Source organism: Saccopteryx leptura, chromosome 7 (genome assembly GCF_036850995.1).
Source record: "Saccopteryx leptura isolate mSacLep1 chromosome 7, mSacLep1_pri_phased_curated, whole genome shotgun sequence".
In the NCBI taxonomy this organism is placed as follows: Eukaryota; Metazoa; Chordata; class Mammalia; order Chiroptera; family Emballonuridae; genus Saccopteryx; species Saccopteryx leptura.
In genome coordinates, this window is record NC_089509.1 from 47,766,103 (window position 1) to 47,786,685 (window position 20,583).

A 20,583-nucleotide genomic window follows, 5' to 3' on the forward strand; every position below is an offset into this window, starting at 1 on the left:
TTTGGCACTAGAAGTCAGGATAGTAGTTATCCGTGGGGTACAATGACAGGAAGGGGAAATGAGAAATTTCTGGGGTGCTGGGAATATTCTGTGTCTTAGTCTGAATTTGGTTTCACAAGTGTGTTTTGTTTATAAAAATACATCAATCTGAATTATACACTTAAAATTTATACTTTTCTGTATGTGTTATATTTCAATAAGAAATATATTAAAAGTTAAGTTAAAGAGTAAGATGGTAGATTTAAATATATATATATATCAGTATATATATCCTAAGTCATATCCAGCAATTTAATGCCAGCCCACTTCCCTACAAAAAATTAAAATAAAGCAAATTATTAATAAAATATCCTAAAATGATATATTTTATAAATAATTATGAGTAGTAGTATGCACTTCAGCTTACCAAATGAAACTGAGTAAGTAACAAAACATGAAAGAAAAAAAGTATATCAAATGTGCTACTTCAGTTGGAATATATAAGTACTCTATCAGAATTAAAAAAAAAAAAAAAAACCCAGAAAACAAGAAACTAATCTATGGAGGTTGGTCACTAACATTGGTTTAGTGCCTACTACATTTCAAACACATTATTATATATTAATATATTTCATATCATTTAACCTTAACATCCTTCTGAGCTATATTTTCAACAATTACACTTATTATCAAGTATATATAGCTGAAACTTATCATGGTCTATAAATTTTACAAAAGAAAATATCAACATGTACTGGTCAGAAGTCTAAACTGAATATCAGTTGATATTTATTATAAGAGAAAACAGTCATCATAAAAGTACTTCGCTTCTTGGCCCTGGCCGGTTGGCTCAGTGGTAGAGCATCGGCCTGGCATGCGGGGGACCCGGGTTCGATTCCTGGCCAGGGCACATAGGAGAAGCGCCCATTTGCTTCTCCACCCCCCCCACCCTTCCTCTCTCTCTTCCCCTCCCTCAGCCAAGGCTCCATTGGAGCAAAGATGGCCCGGGCGCTGGGGATGGCTCCTTGGCCTCTGCCCCAGGCGCTTGAGTGGCTCTGGTCTCGGCAGAGCGATGCCCCGGAGGGGCAGAGCATCCCCCCCTGGTGGGCAGAGTATCGCCCCTGGTGGGCGTGCCGGGTGGATCCCGGTCGGGCGCATGCGGGAGTCTGTCTGACTGTCTCTCCCCATTTCCAGCTTCAGAAAAAATACAGAAAAAAAAAAAAAAAGACTTTGCTTCTTTACCACATCTGTATTCTCCTAAGAAAGTAAATATAAAAATTAGGTAGAATTTTTATTATCATTGCCAGCTGTAATCTGGAAGCAACAAAATGCCTCTGTGAAATGTCAGAAAACCAATTCTGGAATTTACCAAAAAAAGGTTAAAATTAAAAGATAAAACAAGGCAAACTACAGTTCAATCCCTCCCGTTTAGCTCTGCAGCCTTAATGACTCTCACCGCCCACCCCCACCATGGCTCATATGTATCAATCAATTACTGAACTACTCTTCATATAAACTAGAAAACTAAAAGAAAGATGGAAGAGAGAATTCATGGCAGTGTTCTATGGGCTAACATTAATTTATAAGTATAAAACTGTAACCTTTTTGCCAAAAGTTTAAAATAATATTATTCAAATGGTCAACATAAAATAATCTTTGTCTCTTTCAATTGAGTATGGTATCATCAAACAAATAAATATAACATTTTATGTGCATACTTCTCTGGTGTCATCTGCAATTGCAAACTTTTTGCATGGCTCTTTTATTTGATCTTTAAGTTGACTGATGTTTTCTTTCACAGTTTTAATAGTACGTGCATCAAGATTGGCACATATCTGGAAAAGAGACATTTTTTAATGTTTAAATAATTAGTGTTTCTTCAATTCCCAGACAGGGCACACAGGAGAAGTGCCCATCTGCTTCTCCACCCTTCCCCCTCTTCTTTCTCTGTATCTCTCTCTTCCTCTCCCACAGCCAAAGCTTCACTGGAGCAAAGCTGGCCCCAGGCACTGAGGATGGCTCCATGGCCACCACCTCAGGCACTAGAATTGCTCTGGTTGCAGAGGAGCAACAGCCCAGATGGGCAGAGCATCACTCCCTGGTGGGCATGCTGGGTGGATCCCAGTCGGGCGCATGCAGGAGTCTGTCTGCCGCCTCCCTGCTTCTCACTTCGGAAAAATTCAAAAAAATAATGATAATAATAATTAGTGTTTCCTTTTAATGATTAAAAGTAGAATTTTTATGTAAGAAATAGGTAGCATTACTTGCTAAATACTATAGTATTGCTTTACTGTGGATCTGATTAACCAATAACCAATAACGTTTGTTCTGATAGAGTAAAAAGGCACTTCTAAGTAAAGTTGGGGAATAATTCCAGAAAAGTGTATTTATTTTCATTCATTACATTCTATTTCCTAGCTGGAAAAAAAATGTGGAAAGAGTATAGCAACTTGCAGAGATTAGCAGAGAATGTTTATGAGAAAGCTATATTATATGAGGCATTTACAAGGTTATTTTGACATCCATGGAACATATTACCTCTCTCTTCTCCACATAAGAGGACAGTGCAAAACTAGGAGCAGCTGAAGCCTCTGTGCCTGGATCTAGATTGGAATTTGTCCTTTACTCCAGTAATAAATTACATTTTGGAGCCAAGAATTGTACCTCTGTCTACTCTACATGATTTCTACTGAATTCAACTTAAAATAAGGGACTTAAAATACAAATGCAATTGCCTTGATGCCAACACATTTCTTGGGTTACTCTGAATTCATTTAACACTTGAGATCAACAGCAATACTTTATGTGTTGTTACCATTTTGGGGCAGCTGAAGACAATACACTTTTAATTACAGATTTGCATATCCCCATTTTCCCATTTAATTTGAATTGCCCAGAATCTGAGAATCACACAGAACAAAAATGACAGTAGAAAAGATGCAGTTTTGAAATTCATTGAGTATAAAAATTAGAAACTTTGATAGTTTTATGCATACTTCAATATCAAATACTGTAAATCATTAAGTTTAACAACAGGATTAGATATTTAAAGAAGGTATTTAATTTTCCCCCACTTTTAATAAGTATATTAGCTTTCCATAACTTTTTTTGTGATTTTTCTCTGTGATAACTCTTTGTTAAGGCATATTACTGTTTTGTAGAAAATTGAATATACTTCCTTTAATTAAATCAAATAGATTTCACTTAACTATGATCGTGGAATACCTTCCTTCATTCACTCAATGACACTTGAACTGGACAATATTTAAAAAGCCCAAAAGGCCCTGGCTGGTTGGCTCAGTGGTAGAGCATTGGCCCAGCGTGTGGAAGTCCTGTGTTTGATTCCCGGCCAGGGCACACAGGAGAAGCGCCCATCTGCTTCTCCACCCCTCCCCCTCTCCTTTCTCTCTATCTTTCTCTTCCCCTCCTGCAGCCAAGGCTCTCTTGGAGCAAAAATTGGCCAGGGGCTGAGGATGGCTTCATGGCCAATGCCTCAGGCACTAGAATAGCTCTGGTTACCACTGGCAACAGAGCGACAGCCCAGATGGGCAAAGCATTGCCCCCTAGTGGGCATGCCAGGTGGATCCCTGTTGGGAAAATGCAGGAGTTTGTCTCTCTGCCTTCTCACTTCTCACTTCAGAAAAATAAAAAGAATTAAAATAAAAAGCCCAAGAAGTAGTAGTATATTATTCTTTTTAGCCTTGGTTTTCTTTTTTATACATAAAAGTTAATGACTTACTTTTAAAATGTGATCTTCAGCTTTGGCTTGCTTGGTGGCTCCTCCGACACCTGGTGAAGCTGTAAGTCCCAGTATCTGAGGTAAGGGTATCACTGGTTTGTGTTCTTTTTTGAGCTTATTGTTTTTCAACTTCTGTTTCAAATAACGCCTCATGATGTTATTATAGACTGCCTCTTTGTTAGTGTGATGGCATTCATCAATGATGATGAGGGAAAAGTCTTAAAAGAAAATTCAAATGGCTCATTTCTCCATACCAGCAAGGTACAATAAAACAACAACCACAACAAAAACACCTCCTTTAAGCTAGTAAACTAAGGGCCATGTGGATGTGTTTCCTTGGGCAGAATACTGGCACTGCCCTCTTTACCTTTTTAAGACTATTCTAGTCACCTGTACATAAAAAATTTTATGGATATTAATCATGAAACTATCCCTGTTAGACATTATCCCTATTAGATGACTTTTGGAAAGTTTATAGACCTAAAGAGTGTTATGGATGGAATTCAAACCCAGGCTTATTGTCTAAAATTCTCAGTATTACATTTTTGTTCTTTAGTATAATGTTTAATTTTTTAAGTGGCTGAATTTTACATTTATTATATCAAATAAGCCTATGCTATTTAAAGAGGGGAACTTTGCCATATTTTAACATTGCATTTAATTATTGACTATTTGTACTTATTTTGCTTTTTTTCTCTTACCTTCTAACTCTTTACAAAATAGAAAAGATATTTTTTTCTAACAGGGTACACTAATATGTATTTAAAAACAAACAAACTTGTAAGTACTTAGAATTAAGAAGTAAATGAAAAGTCCAGTGATGGTTTGATGTAATAATATTCTTAAGCAAAACAATGATCTAATTAAAAACTTCAAATTTTTGTTTGTTTCCCCAAGGAAGTAAAAGGGTTTTAACAAAAACTTAAACAATAAAAGACAACATAAACCTACATTAATCTTTTTCAGTCAACATTTAAAAAAATATTTAATACAGCCTCTATTACTATTATTAGTATTAATACTAATTCTTTTCTCAAAAATAAATACTTCAACCAACCTGACAACTGGACACCATCATCTTCTCCTTTTTCTGAGTTCAAAAGAGAGTTTTCAAGGATTTGAGCTGTACTGATAATAACATCATGGGATTTGACAACTTCTGGAAATGATATTTTCAATTGAGTATCACCACTTAATCCCGTAACTAAATACCATTTCTTTAAGTATGGTTCAAACTCTTTGCGGAAGAGTTGTTCAACTAATGGTACCTTTAAAAATACCAAAAATATAAAAATTAAAAAAGGGAGAGAGAAAGAGAGCATTGTCAAAGCAAACGGAGTATTGATCAAAGGCCTACTATGTGTCAAGCATTAACAAAGGTGTTTACATTATCAATTAGTTAGGCATAACAACCTGAACATCATTCCATTCATTCATCTGTCAGTAAGCATTTATTGAATGTGTTTTAGGTATAGACATAACGTCTGGGACACTCAGATGTTCAAAATGCTATTGACAACTTTCAGGAACTCAGTCTAGCTAAGCACACAGACCAAGACTAAAAACAAAATAAATTAATACCACACTATGTAATAATTCTCCCATGGAAACAAAATCAAAGTGATGGCACAGAGGAAGAAGCAATTGACTGCTCAAAAGAAGGTTTAGAAGGAATTTTAATTTTGTAAGCCATGTGCCAGTGAAGAGATAAATTGAAACTTAGGCTGGATAAGAAATAAATTTTGAATTGGTAGAGAAAGGCCTAAACAGGGATGTGAACACCAAGCAGAGTATTTTAAAGTCAGTATAACAGCTCACAGGACCCTTGTGGGCTGCGTTACATATAGGGTTGACATACTATTTGTTTTGGGATGAGCCCATAGGCAACATGCTTAAAGGGAGCAGAAAGTGAGAAGGTAAGGCACTGCCCAGGACAGTGGATGTGAGGGGAGGACTGGACTGTTGGAATAGCTTCAGTGGCTAAGGAAGAACAAAACAACAAAGAGATCTGGCAAAAAAAAAAAAAAAAAGGTGAAACTCAGAGACATCCAGCATTATCTAGTGAGAGCGTGCTGGCATTGAGGTGACTTGATCTGATTGGTGATTTATAATGTCTTTGCATTCACTAACAAATCTTCTGAATATTCTAACCTGCAAGACCATCAAAGTGGAGGTGAAAGACAGTGATACCATGGACAACATGAGGGCCAAAGTCCAGGATAAAGAAGGCATCCTTGGCCTGGCCAGTAGAGCTCATCTTTGCAGGCAAGCAGCTGGATGATGGTCTCTCTTTAAGACTACAAACTCCAGAGTCAATGCTGCACCTGGTCCTCTGTCTGAGGAATGGTTGCATTCTTATGATAAAGTAAGCTAAAGAAAAGAAAATGTTATTAAGAAAATCATGAGAAAGAGAAATACACTTAGAGTATTTATTGAAGAAAAAAATCTGGGTGTAAAGGTCAACTCTTATTTTTTTTTTTCATTCCACTTATACAAGACAGGGATGATAATCTAAGAAGGAAGTGTTCTGAGGAAGAGATGGGAACTAAAGTTAGAGGACAGTGCAATCCAGAGGAAAGAAAACCTGGATACAACTGCTGCAGAGACCTGCTTATTGTGTGACCACGGGCACGTGACTCGATCATCTCAATTTCCACATTAATACAGTGAGGATAACACTGCCTTGCAAAAGAGTCATTGTGAAAAATGATGTGAAAGAGAGGCTGACAAACTGCCGATACTCGGAAAACTTCCCTAATATTTCAGACGAGATCGGGCACATTCAGGGTGGTATGGCCGTAGACTCTAGTATTTCACCCATCCTTTTATTCTAGCAATGAGTAGGGTGGGAAAAGACCAGATGACTTCAGAAGAAAAAGGATTCAAGTCTCAGTCCTGCTGATTATCGGCTAGATAATTCCTGACAGGCTAATTAAAGTCTCGGAGCCTCAGAGAGGATAATTATGGGTAATTCAAAGAAGAGCTGTGTGGTTTTAATAAGATAATGTAAAGTACTTACAGTAGTATTATATTATTACTATACATCTTTTACTTACTAGACTGTAGATTCCCTGGGGACAGAAGCTACATTTCATTTGTCTTTAAATACCCTCATGTGACTGAATGATTTAAGAAATGTTATATCATGAAGTGACATAGGGACCTGGGGTTCGGTCCATAAAGGATGAATCAAAGAAAAAAGCATCTTCTCATCAACAGAACAAAAAAGAAGCTGTCACAGGAGGTAGCAGGTGCTAGAAAGCCGGATACTCAATCTGGGTGGCATTGACTTCCTATTCCTAGTGACGGACACAGGGAAAGCCAGATGCAAGTCTGACATGGCTAATTGGAGGTGTGTGGTCCTTTTGGAGCCTTTTCCTGAGATGTGACAGAGTGCCTGCCAAGACGAATCAAACCCAACTGCTATCCACTTCTGCTGAATCACATGGGCTGCATCATAGCATCAAAAGGAACCTGGGATACATCTCTCATGATGTTGAAGCCCTAGATAGGAAATAGAAAGTCTGGAAAAACAGGTGGTGTTTTCCTTTCACCCTGCATTTGAAGGCGGTAACTTTGGAAAGGATGAAGAAAGAAGAGGAAAGTAAATAGTATTAGGAAACAGGATTTTTCCTTTCTAGATCAAGGGTTATAATACTTTGTTCTTGGGCCAAATACAGAGTGTAGGTTAGGTTGACTTACTGGACCAGAGATTTCCTGGCTCAATAAAAAAGAATTAAAAGTGAAATTACTTTAAAATTCAAAGAAATGGGATAATAAAGTAAAAAATTATAACATAGGTAGAAGAACTAGTGGAGAGATTTCTCATAATTCTTAGGAAAAAACAGTTGGGAAGCACACCAGAAATTAGACATTCTTAAATGTCTATGCAACAATGCAAATGATACAAATAATTAATGAGGATGATTTAATATTTAAACCTGGCTACAAATGTGAATTCATAAAAATCACCTAGATGTAGTGAGATGAAAGATTTGTGACAAGAACTTAGCAAAAAAGAAAGGTGCATTAGATGCATACAAAAACACAAAACCTGAAATGACTGATCAACATAATGATATTAGGAAAATAAATATATATAATTGTATTTAGGCTCAAAACTAACTGCAGAAACATAGTTTAAGAGGTCTAGTTTAATAGATTTTTCCAATGAACTTAGGTTTTTTAGGTTATAGAAAGCACCCCAGATGAGTCTGTGGGTGACAAAGGCAAGCCCAGTCATGGGCTAAGTGTCACATTTCATCTTTCCTGAACTCTGCACCGTAAAACTGTATCCACAATATTTTGTTCAAAACTGGACACTGTGATTTAAGAACGTCTGAAATAAATGTCTAGAAAAGTATGAGCACTCGAGATAATGGAAAATCTGGAAACCATGTTACATGAAGAACAGTTAAAGGAACTGGGATATTTAATCCAGGGAACAGAAAGAAAAATAATTTAGGTGCTGTGTAGTCTGTGTGGAAGGCTGTAATAAGATAAAAGCATTAACTTGACTTGCTCTTATCATCCTAGAGGAAAGAGCTACAACCAGTAAGGGTGGATGAATACACATAAGGCTTTCTAACAATGTCAGCTATTAAAAGATTAGATCAAGCTGTCTTGTTAGAAGAGAGACATTCTTGCTAATGGAAATGACTCAGTAGAGATGAACCACTTGGCAATGGATAAAAGCTGGATCTTAAAGGCCTCCTTCAACTCTCACAGTCTACGATGTCGTGACTTGATAAGGGAAGGAAAGGCAGTGGAAGAATCAAAAATCACTTCTAGGTTCTGAGGCTACTGGCTTTGGAGGAGGTGATATAACAGAGAATGAGAAGTAGGGTAGGAGAGCTCTTCAGAAGAGCAGATGACACTTTTAGGAAATGGCAGGAGTTCAGGTATTAAGAATATCAGCTTAAGTAGTTTTGAATCCAGTAACTTTGATTTGGTTGATTTTGTTTTCTGGGCCTGACACTTATGACTTTGCTTACTTGTTAAAGAATATGAAATTTCATTTCATTAATTATAAAGAAGAGAAGGAAGGAGTGGGGGGAGAAAGAACTAATATTCACTGAGTTATTCCTAGGCTTTAGATAGATGACATAATTTAAACTTCTGAACAATTATACAGGGTAGTATTATTTTATTCCTTTTATAAATGAGGAAACTAAAGTTAGAGAAGTTAGTAACTTGTCCAAGGTCAAACATCTAAATTTATTGTATTTGAAAAGATAATATCTGCCTGACCAAACCATGGCGCAGCGGATAGAGCATCGAACTGGGATGCGGAAGACTCAGGTTCGAGACCCTGAGGTTGCCAGCTTGAGCCCAGTTCGTCTGGTTTGAGCAAAAGCTCACCAGCTTGAGCCCAAGGTCGCTGGTTCAAGCAACAGGTTACTCGGTCTGCTGAAGGCCCGCGGTCAAGGCACATATGAGAAAGCAGTCAATGAACAACTAAGGTGTTGCAACGCGCAACAAAAAAAACTAATGATTGATGCCTCTCATTTCTTCATTCCTATCTGTCTGTCCCTGTCTATCCCTCTCTCTGACTCTCTCTCTGTCTCTGTAAAAAAAAAGAAAAGAAAAGATAATATCCTTTATAAAATTGAAAAGCTATGTGAAAATTTTAATGTATCACCATTACCACCAAAGAAATAAAACTGTTCTAATAATGTGCATGCAGTATAAAGGAGAGGTCTTTAGGCTTAGCACAGATACATATAAAATGCATTTAGAATTACATGGTGGAAATCATTTAGATCATGGATTCTGAGCATATTTCTTCAGTACTGAAAAGTAGGTTACAACTAAAACTTTTATCATAATACAAATAAAAATGATACAGCAAAGTTGCATAGTCTACTGCTATGTTTTCTGTAAAGAAATAACTGAGAAACTAGTTATCATAAGTAATGGAACAAGACTGTCTGGTCATGGAAGAGAATCCTCAGTTTAGTTTTACTCCAAAAAATGATAAAGATTGATTGCTACAATTTACACATTCATAAACTCTCATTCATCTGAACAAATCTCAAATAACTAGACTTTTTTAAAAATGAAAGAGACTCACACCTGTCTATGAAGATGGCTTTCAAATTCCACATAATAAGAATGATTAAAGAAGACCTCAGTTAGCCCTGGCCAGTTGGCTCAGTGGTAGAGCATCAGCCTGGCGTGCAGGAGTCCCGGGTTCGATTCTCAGCCAGGGCACACAGGAGAAGCGCCCATCTGCTTCTCCACCCCTCCCCCTCTCCTTCCTCTCTGTCTTTCTCTTCCCCTCCCGCAGCCAAGGCTCCATTGGAGTAAAGTTGGCTCGGGCGTTGAGGATGGTTCCATGGCCTCTGCCTCAGGCACTAGAATGGCTCTGGTTGCAACAAAGCAATGCCCCAGATGGGCAGAGCATCGCCCCCTGGTGGGCATGCCGGGTGGATCCCGGTCAGGCACATGCAGGAGTCTGACTGCCTCCCCGTGTCCAACTTCAGAAAAATACAAAAAAAAAAAAAAAAAAAAAAGAAGACCTCAGTTGTATTTAATATATAATATATATATATAGTCTTTGAAAACTATCAATTTAACTTGATATAAATCAGCCGAATATTAATTTAATTTTCTTTTTCTCTTAAAACAAATTATGAAAATTCTGGCTAAAGAGCACATGCTACCTTTGGCTAAGAGCCAGTGGTTAAAGAGGCTCTAGAAAACAATATCTGATTCTAGATTCCAGTGACATTTTGAGGTTATTTATGATCACATATAATAACTTAAATTAGTAGCAGTTAACCTTAAAGAATATGTGGGTAAATATACCCTTTATACATAAGTTATCTGATTTAACTTGGCTTTATAAAAAAAATCCATTTTAAATGCTAATAACTAAGACATTACATATAACTTGGAAAGCAAAGATTTAAGATAAAATAAATTACTTTGACATTTTTCCTAATTAAACTAAATCTGTATGATCTATTGTTACAAATGTCACTGTACAAATGCTTCAAAAGAATAAAATGAAAAGAGACAATGTTACACTATGTGCTGTTTGAATACCTTATTGACGAGGACTATAACTTTTCCCGGTTGGGAGGCTTGTCTCTTCCTGTCCAAGTGATCTTTGGCAATGTGCACGGCCACGCGGGTTTTCCCACTCCCTGTGGGGAGGCATATAATGACATTCTTTCCCTCCAAGGCTGGTTGGGCAACTTCTATTTGGTAAGGTCTGAGGTGCAGTTCTGGCTCAAGAGATGCTCTTTCTGCAACTTCCTCTTCATCTGAAGAAAGTTAAAAGAAAAATAAGGGGAAAAATAAATAAGGGAACGGGCAACAAAATGAGTAAGGCTAGGAAACCCTCACATTGAAATAGGCCTCTGTGTTTAAACTGTTTTTCATGTATGGTCCAAACCAATTCATTTTCTATTTCCTGCACCAAATGGTATCAGCCCTGTTTTTGTTTGCAGGATATAACTCAGGCACCCTGTCACAGGATTGGCCTGGGGAGTCGGGGTGCAGAGGAAGTGAATTAACAGGATGGAGGACTGGAAGGGGGCAACATGCAGGAGTCTTTTCCCAGAATGGGCAAAGCTCAGGGCAAAGTATGGAAAGGTGCAACATTGGCAATTCTGGTTCTTAATGTATTAGGCTTCTCTTTCTTTTGTTGGGGTGCTACGTTTCTCTTAGCCCTTCCATCTACACATCAAGGGGAACTGGGTGAGTAGGAACCATTGGTCCTCTTTGTTCTGTATTCCCCTTACTTTTTATAGCAAAGAAGATATTATAGCTGATGCTGCTTTCCTCCATTTGTAAAACTTTGTCTGACAACCAAACACCAAAAGCATGTGTGTCTGTCTATCTATCTATCCATCCATCCATCCATCCATCCATCTATCTATCATCTATCATCTCAAATATCTAAAAATGGCAAATAAATAAATAAATAAAATCCTGGCTTCACCTGTGGTGGCACAGTGGGTAAAAGTGTCGACCTGGAACACTGAGGTCGCTGGTTCAAAACTCCAGGCTTGCCTGGTCAAGGCACATATGGGAGTTGATGCTTTCTGCTCCTCCTCCCCTTCTCTCTCTCTGTCTCTCTGTCCCCTCTCTCTAAAAAATGAATAAATAAAATCTAAAAAAAAAAGAAATCCCATTTTTACTATTTGAACCAACCAGGTTAAACAGAAGCAATATTTATGGAAAAAGAGAAAATCTCCTCCTATACTATCCTTTAATTTGTAGGTTTTCATTGAACCACAAAACAATTTTGTTAGTTTAAATTGAATTGTGACTAATTTCACCATTTAGTTTTGAATTATAATCTTTATCACTTCCTTATATGTATGTCTCCACATATTCATATTTTTCTGAAACTCAAAGCACAATAAATTAAAAATATTTTTAATTAACAAAGATTTCTAAATTTAAAGCAATGATAAAATAAATACTAACTTACAGTAATTTTATAACATTTGGATAGAATCATTATAGTATATCTTGGTTTAAATATGTTTTATTTAAAAGTGGCCATATTTATCTATATTAGCCAGGAGAAAAAGACCTAAAAATGTTTAACTTATCATGTGGAATGCAGTAAAATAAAAATTATATCAATTTAAAAGCCTAACTTATGCTTTATGTAATCATAAGAAAAACTGAAATGACAGCACTTATCAGTATTTCATTACACATGAAGTAAGTGTTCTTTCTCTTATCAATGATTGCAATAAAACTGAGCTAACACAATCCCATTAACTTCAAAAAAGTTGCTGATGGTTCCATTTCAGCAAAGGGATGATTCTGTGTAACTGTGTTTTAACTTGTTGTGATGGTGCCATCTGAACAGGTAGGAAAAATCACACCAAATACCACTTAGTAAGAGTCATCTCGTAACCTGGCAGGAAATTTGCCTTCTGTATGGATGAGTAAACACAGATGCAATACATTTAAGTTATCATTGGATCAGCTGCTGATTCATTTAATATGATTTTCAGGAAAAACCCATTCACAATCACCAACAATTAAAAATATACATTTATAAATAAATATATATATATATATATATATACACATTTATAAGTTTTCTTTCCATGCTTGGTTTGAACTCTACATCAATTATTGTAATTCATCTTCTATTATATTTATGGAAGGTTCAAAGTGACTTCTATAGATTATCAAAGTCTTAATATTACATCTATATTATAAGCACTTATTACATAGAGTCACAATATTTACAAAGGAAGCTGTATTTTAAATTGTGATTAACACCAATATCCAGAAATTTACTTTTGCTGAATTGCTCTTTGATCTAGGAAGTTTAAAAGATATTAGCAAATTCTGCTTATTTAATTTCACTCTATGTACATTTTTGCATAAATTTAAAAAATATAAATAATAAAATTCTGCTTTCCTCATAATAGCTGCATGAACTTTTTAAAATCATTATTTTCCCCTTTTGTTTGTCATGCTTAATTACTAAAGTCTTGGGTAACAAAAACATAAAAGCGAAACTTAGAAAAATTTCCAAAATCTCTTTCCCAGGAATCTAAAACTGAGTCAAACATGTAGAACATCAATACCATTTGTGCATAATAACATTGCACTAATAAATTTAAGAAGACTTAGACTGTTGAAGGGGCTTTCATGTTCAAATTTAAGTCTAGAATCGAAGTAGTGACACTTCACCACTACATAACTAGTCATGTATCATTAATTCATTCTACAGTAACTATTTACTGGGTGCCAATTTTATATATCCAGGTGCTCTCAAGAATACAGTGTTTGTGGTCAAGGACTTCAGAGTCTAGGGCTTTATACTGCTGCCACTAAAAACATCTGGCTATTAGGTAGATAGTTCAATAATTTTATACATTTTAAACTTGATGTGTGTCCCCAAGTTTAAAAAAAGAAGCACAGAGTAAATATGGAAAAAATTAGAGTTGGATTCATTGTGAGAATAGCATCCAAAGAAAAAGAGCTGGGTGAGTGCTAAATATTCAGCCTGATTCTTGCCTTCTCACATCCTCTGACACAGGGCTGGAAGAATTTATCCACATAAGCAATGAAAAGAGAATTTTCCCTTTTCTGTTACCAGAAGGAGAGAACTGGACTGGTGTCAATGAGCCAGGAGCCAATTTCTTTTATAAGAAAAAAAAAAATATTTGGGTTTTGTTTGTTTGTTGTTTGTTTCTTTTTGGCTCTCTTTGAAAAGCAAAATCAATTAAATGCAATAATGAAAATGCTATTTAAAATATGCACCGGCTTTTGATAACTTTGTGTCCTTCCTCTACAACAAATAGCAATTAAAGACTTCAAAATTATATTATACCATATAAATGGTCAAAATATGAAATCAAGTAGGGCTTAAATAATAGCATTCTATTGGAACTACACCATGTGGCAAATTTCATTCTCACATTGATTTTGACAGCTGAGTTATTCTTGGAGAGAAAGGGTCTGTCACTGCATGTGTTTGAAGTTGAAAAAGTACTCCTTTACCTATAGTGCATAACCACAAAAAATACACCATTCCAGCTGGACAAGTATTAATAGGCATTACCTTGAAATAGCAAGGAAACACTTTCTACATATCAAGCCAATGTGTATTCCAAAAAAAAAATTGCTACTTTGTGTTAAGTAGTATGGCTTTCTGAAAATGAGAAACAGAAAAACAAAATGCCTTCCACAGTATAATTAGAATATTTAAACCTTACAAGCATCACTAATTATCATTTACTATGGCATAATACTTTACAAAGAAACATAATGTCATGATATTATGTCATGTCCATAATCCTTATGGCCCATATGTAACCTCTGAAGGTGGACAAAGGACATGTGTAATAATGTCCCTTTGGTATCAACCTCAAAGATTAAAATACAATCCCATATAGTGTGATACTTTTCGGTGATTCAATATGTGTTTAACAATTAGCAATTCATCTAAACCTTTTTAAAAATTGATTTCTATTTCATCCTATATCATATACCTAAGAGGAAGAAATTTCATAATTTTATAATTGCAGAATTCTACTACCCACTATGCAAAGCAATTTTTTTATCTAAGCACTGACCGCATCTAAAATGTCAATGGATACCCTTTGAAAATGTGTTTGTTTTCATATGTATTTGCCTTTGAAAATGTATTTGCTTTTTAAAAGTAGGTTGCATTTAGATTTATCACGTCTTTCATGCCACATTGAGGACTGAAAATCAGTAGTTATATTTGTTAACAGCTCAAACTGGTCAAAAATGCCCTACACAGACAGAATAGCCATTAAATATTTATTGAATGAATGAATGAATATTGTTCAAAAACCCTTACATAGACAAACAAAAATTAGGATGAGGTCCAGAAGCTTAAAACAACCTATAAAATGTTACATATTAGCTAAAGCATGTTTTGAATTCTAGAATCAATAGCATTTAATTAAAAATTTATAATTAAATTAAACAACTGTATAACATGGACAGAAAAAATAAATATAATCCACAGAAATAAGCACATGACAAGAACTTCATAAACAGTGACTGAATTGAACAGAAAATGAATTAACCCTTTTTAGTTAAAGTAAATTCTAGGGTTGACATTTGTTGAATTGGGTTTCCTCAAACCCAACTTGTTACAAGGGATTCAGAAGTGCTATTGAGAAAGGATATTTAAATCAAAGAGGTGGCACACTCCAACTGGAAAGTTTTTAGGGCAGATAAACATCCTTATGTGAATTATTTGATCCTTTCGACCTGTTGTAGATCTAAATTTCTATCATTCTTCTGAGAATGCAGGATAATCTGAAGTACACAATATGTTCTAAATGTTTACTACAACTCAGTCACAAAATAAAGCATAAAGTAATTTCTTAATTTGCCAGTTTTCTGCTGCTTCTCTGCTGGCCATAATGCAAAACATCTTTTTGTTTCTAATTTTGTTCATTTCAATTATGATATATTTCAAACATACAGGCAAAAATATAAAGGTGTGTGACAGACATCCAAGAACCCATCACCCATTTTTAAAAGATAATAACATTTTTGGCTCAGTAATAATAATAAAATGCACATTCGAAGAACAGAAGAAAGCAATTTGAAATTGATCAGACCAACAAAAATTAGGAAACCTGGTAACAGGTATTTTAATAAATTACCTGTTTGGGTAATTTATAATTAGGGTTTGGGAACAAATGTACCAAGTTATATACGAAATTTAAAACAGTTTAATTAATTAATACAGATTTCATAAATAAACTAGATAACATGATTCTATGGAATGTGACATATGCCAGACCAAAAAGTTATGGTAGTGGATCAATATTAGAGCCCTTGATTTTAAGAGTTTTGTAAGTGGTACTTTTAAAGGAAGTGAATGGCAAAATTCCAAAACTACTTCAACTGTAGAAAAGAATTGCTTTAATTGCATAAATACATTAGGAAGGGTACGAGCAGCCCCCATGCTTTCCACTATATGGCGTCTTATTTCACACTTTTTAAGGTTTACACAACAGTCAGGCAGTACCTGAATCTCTTCCCATGGAGCCTGAATCACTGCCCATGTTGCTGTTATGTCCAAGACTTTCATCTAAGCAGTTGACACTTCCTTCTGCCAAACTTGTGTCTGATTCTGCAAAGGAAAACATTTTAAAATATTTTAAAAATATTTCTGAGAAGGAACGTATTTTAGCTGCACACCTCTACAGCACACAGTACACACAGTTCAGTGCAAGTAGGGAAGGCACACCCAGACAACGATGAATAAAAGGTAAGGGTTTCTGGCAGGCTGCATCGAGAAACTCCACTATGGACGAGAAGGTGCTGGGTAGTGAATCAAATACATATACCTACTGGAAGTACCATATGTCCAGTAGGAGAGCTAATGCAAATTTGTAAGGATTGATGACTTTTGTCAAACCCTTTCATGTAAATTTTGTTAAAAAAATTTTTTCTAGGCTTGACAATGTCATTTAAACATAATATACTATACAGAAACCATTGAGTAGTTTTCACATAAAATGGTAGGTAATAAATAAAAATAAAATTTTTTTTTAAAGTACATGGATTTCCTGGTTAGTTATGAAAATAGCAGTTCAATAACACACATAATTTTAAAATATTAAAAAGAATTTGCTCAGGAAGGATATCATTAAAGCCTGGCACTGCAGCTGTCCTAGAGCTTATGTGAGGCTGTAAATACACGGTTTTTCTTTACTATAACGAAATGAGCTTCGATCAAAGGCTATACAGTTCATGTGAGTGGCAATGGCACACAGTTCACTTGTTAATCCCTATTTTCTGTTTCTAGTATTCGGTATCAATTCCTTTTCAAACTCTTTCCCTTGGGGGAAGACTTCCCTCCTTTCAGTTTATTTCCAGGGATTTTTGCAATCCAGTTCTCAAGGATCTATTGCTAAACAGGTAACAATAAGAAAGATGGTTACAGATGTGGGCTTTGGAATCGGAAGGATCTGTGAACTTTGCTGTTTCAGTTGCTCTGAGCCTAACTTCTTCTTACTTCAAGGGAGGCTGGCACAATTTAGCCCACAGGATTGGATAATCATTCAGTAATATAAGGTACGATCAGCTCTTAGCACTTTAGCTTAATTGCTGGTGATTAGAAAATAAAATAAGATTCAAATATCTTGTGTATTACTAGGGCAAGATTTTAATTTAATAATGTTCTTTTACAGTTAGTAATAGATTATGATACTTAAACTTGTTAGCTAGCTAATATTTCATGCTAAAGCCTTTATCCATTTAAAACTATTCTGGGTGTCACACGTTGAAATGGGTGAAAAACAGACACAGTATGTTATCAATAAAACTTCTCTGGAAAGAGACACTATACAACTCCCTAAAACTACAGCTATCGTCTCTCGCTTTAGCTAGTTATATTTTTTCAGTATATTGAGGTAGAATTTACACACTGTAAATGACTCTTTTTAGGTGTATAGTTTGATGAGTTTGACAAACCTAAATAGTTTTATCACCATCATCACGACCAAGATGTTTCCATCGCCTGGGAAGTCTTTCACCCCCCTTTGTAATCAGTTCCCTCCTGTTATCCCCTGGTAGTCATTGACTTGGTTTCTGTCCCTATAATTTTGTCTTTTCCAGAATGTCATATAGATTGATTTATTCAATATATAGCCTTAATGTTTAGCTTCTTTAACTTCCAATAGGCAGTTGAACATGCTTCCATGTTGTTGTTTATATCAGTAATTTTATCGCCGATTAGTATTCCATTGAGCGTCTGTGACATCCATGACATCTATCTGCCTTGCAACCTGGATAAGTCTGTTTAGCTTAGGAAGTAGGGGATTACACCCAGTGTCAATCAAATATGTGAAATATCTTTCTTCAAAGTTAAGAGGAAGCTAATAAGAAACTTATAGAAAAATTCCCAATGGACACACTTACTGTTTAAGCACATGAGCACAACATAAATATACTACTGTGGAAATACTGTGCTTATCAGTTGTCGTAGATTAGCTCTAAAACTCAGATTTGAGGAATCCCTACAATCACATGGGAAAACCTGTACATCTCACTGAGAGATGTTAAATATGGCACTTTGCAATTCCCAGAGGTATGCCTGTTCGAAGCTCAGAGGCGAGTACGGCACAGGACTGTCAAGTAGGAGAGGGTTTTGGACATATGTACTGATGAAAAGAGAATATGATTGTAAGAAAAAATCAAGGTGTAAAATAAGATGGGAAAATCTCATTGCAAGCCTGATCAGGCGGTGGCGCAGTGGATAGAGCGTCGGACTGGGATGCGGAAGGACCAGGTTCGAGACCCCCGGGTTGCCAGCTTGAGCACGGGCTCATCTGGCTTGAGCAAGAGGCTCACTAGCATGGACCCAAGATCACTGACTCGACCTGGGGGGTTACTCGGTCTGCTGAAGGCCCACGGTCAAGGCACATATGAGAAAGCAGTCAATGAACAACTACAGTGTCGCAGGGAAAAACTGATGATTGATGCTTCTCATCTCTCTCCATTCCGGTCTGTCTGTCCCTATCTATCCCTCTCTCTGACTCTCTCTCTGTCCCTGCCAAAAAAAAAAAGTCATTGCTAGAATTCTCAATCTTAGAAACCACAGACTAAGATTTTTGAGGGGAAAAAAGTAAATTTTGACATGCTTTACATTTGTTATATTAAGTGTGGTACTTGAAACCAAAAACAATACCAAAAATATGGAGAAATACTAAGAAATATTATCTAAAATCTAACACTGCAACTTTAAATTTCCAGCTAAGTGTTATCCAACTGGAAATTATATCTGATTTCCATTTTATTTTCTAATTACTACAGTTAAACTATAATCTTAAACCTGGTACATGTAATTATAAAGTCAAGATTTTCCTCAAGCTTTGTTCTAACATACATATGGTTTGGGGAACCTATTTAATGCAATGTACACAAATAGTGAATATTAATGAAATCTGCTACCAAAAATAGGGTACTATTAAGTTCATCATTGAGATTATTTTCATCTAATAAATCTGCAGTGTATCTCTAAGCTCTGTGCACAGATGTAATGTCAATTACATTTTAACCTTGCAGCTTCCTATGTGGTAGATACCCATTTTCACCTCAATTTTATAGGTGAGAAAACATAGCTCAGAGAGGTTAAATCACTTATCTAGATCACACAGGATAGAGCACAGCTGGAAGTCTTCATTTTCTGAATCATGTACAGTATTTCCAGTGCCTTTTAACCAACACTGTGCATAGCTGATAATCTATCTCTGTGTGGAGCTTTAAAAAAGCAAAAAATCTACATTCATACTTCTAAGTGAAATAAACTTGGTTTTGTTTTTTTGAGCATGTAGACATTTTCACTGTAATGTCAAATTTTCTATCAATCTTGAAATAGCTTGTCTTTGCAAGAAAAAAATTAGATTGTTTTATTTCACTAATATTTCTGATTTCATCCACAGATTCTAGTTTACTTTACATTTAAACATCCACACTTGTGTTGAAACCTTTTCTGCATACAAATGAAAGAGGAACATTTCTAAACTGTTGACAAAATTAATTGCAATAACTCTGCTAGAGATCATTATAGAAGTGAAAGTGATGTATAAAGGTCTATTTGTTTGTCATTGTAAGGATATATGTTTCCAATTTCTCTACACAAAAATAATTTTGTTTACTATGCAGCAAATTCTTATTCATTTGATGTCTATTTTAATGTGTAAAATGTAAGTACTATAAAAAATAACTTTAATAATAAAACAATATATTGTATCTCCCAGACTATTGAAAATCTTCCCAGAAATTTTCTTCCTGCATTCATTTTTAAAAAACATGTTACACACACACACACACACACACACACACACACACACTGAAAAGCCATATCAAGAAAGTGCTTACGTGGTACCAAAATAAAACCAACCTATTGAGTTTATAAGCCAAGAATCTCTGCAATTGACTACATAGGAATATCTTGTTTCACTCTTTATAATTATTATGGTATGTCAATCTGAAGTTATGTCCTAATGAATCAAGTCATGTGTCTATGATTTTTAATAGATCGGATGAAACAGAGTCAGAAGGAGCCTGGGTGTCGCCCCAGAAGGAACATGTGCTGTGAGTCAGACAGCTCGGTCTCCAGTCTACACTCAGCCACTGCTAACAAGGGATTTAACCTTTACAGAATTTTATAATATAGACAGTAGTTTTTATTTTCTCATTTATTGTGAGAATGATTCTGTTAGATCAAGGAAATTAATCGTGAAGAAAAACAAATCTTAAATTCTCGTGAAGTTACAGCTTAAAGAGGCTTTGAATATTGAAGTTTTATTACATAACACATTTAGTTAACTTTTATATAGTTGTTATTTCCTCTAGGGAAAATATCAAAGCTCGTTATGAAA

General features: G+C 35.6%; 1 protein-coding gene across 1 annotated transcript in view; it reads right to left on the reverse strand.

The window, feature by feature from the left end:
- IFIH1 (interferon induced with helicase C domain 1) overlaps positions 1 to 20,583 on the reverse strand; it is a 57,784-nt gene that overhangs the window by 14,195 nt on the left and 23,006 nt on the right. Inside the window, exons 4-8 of the mRNA XM_066345647.1 lie at positions 16,221 to 16,325; positions 10,769 to 10,989; positions 4,776 to 4,986; positions 3,719 to 3,936; positions 1,698 to 1,814 (exon numbers count right to left, since the gene is read on the reverse strand). Coding sequence (XP_066201744.1) covers positions 1,698 to 1,814; positions 3,719 to 3,936; positions 4,776 to 4,986; positions 10,769 to 10,989; positions 16,221 to 16,325 — 872 coding nt within the window. The remainder of the gene's footprint in view (positions 1 to 1,697; positions 1,815 to 3,718; positions 3,937 to 4,775; positions 4,987 to 10,768; positions 10,990 to 16,220; positions 16,326 to 20,583) is intronic.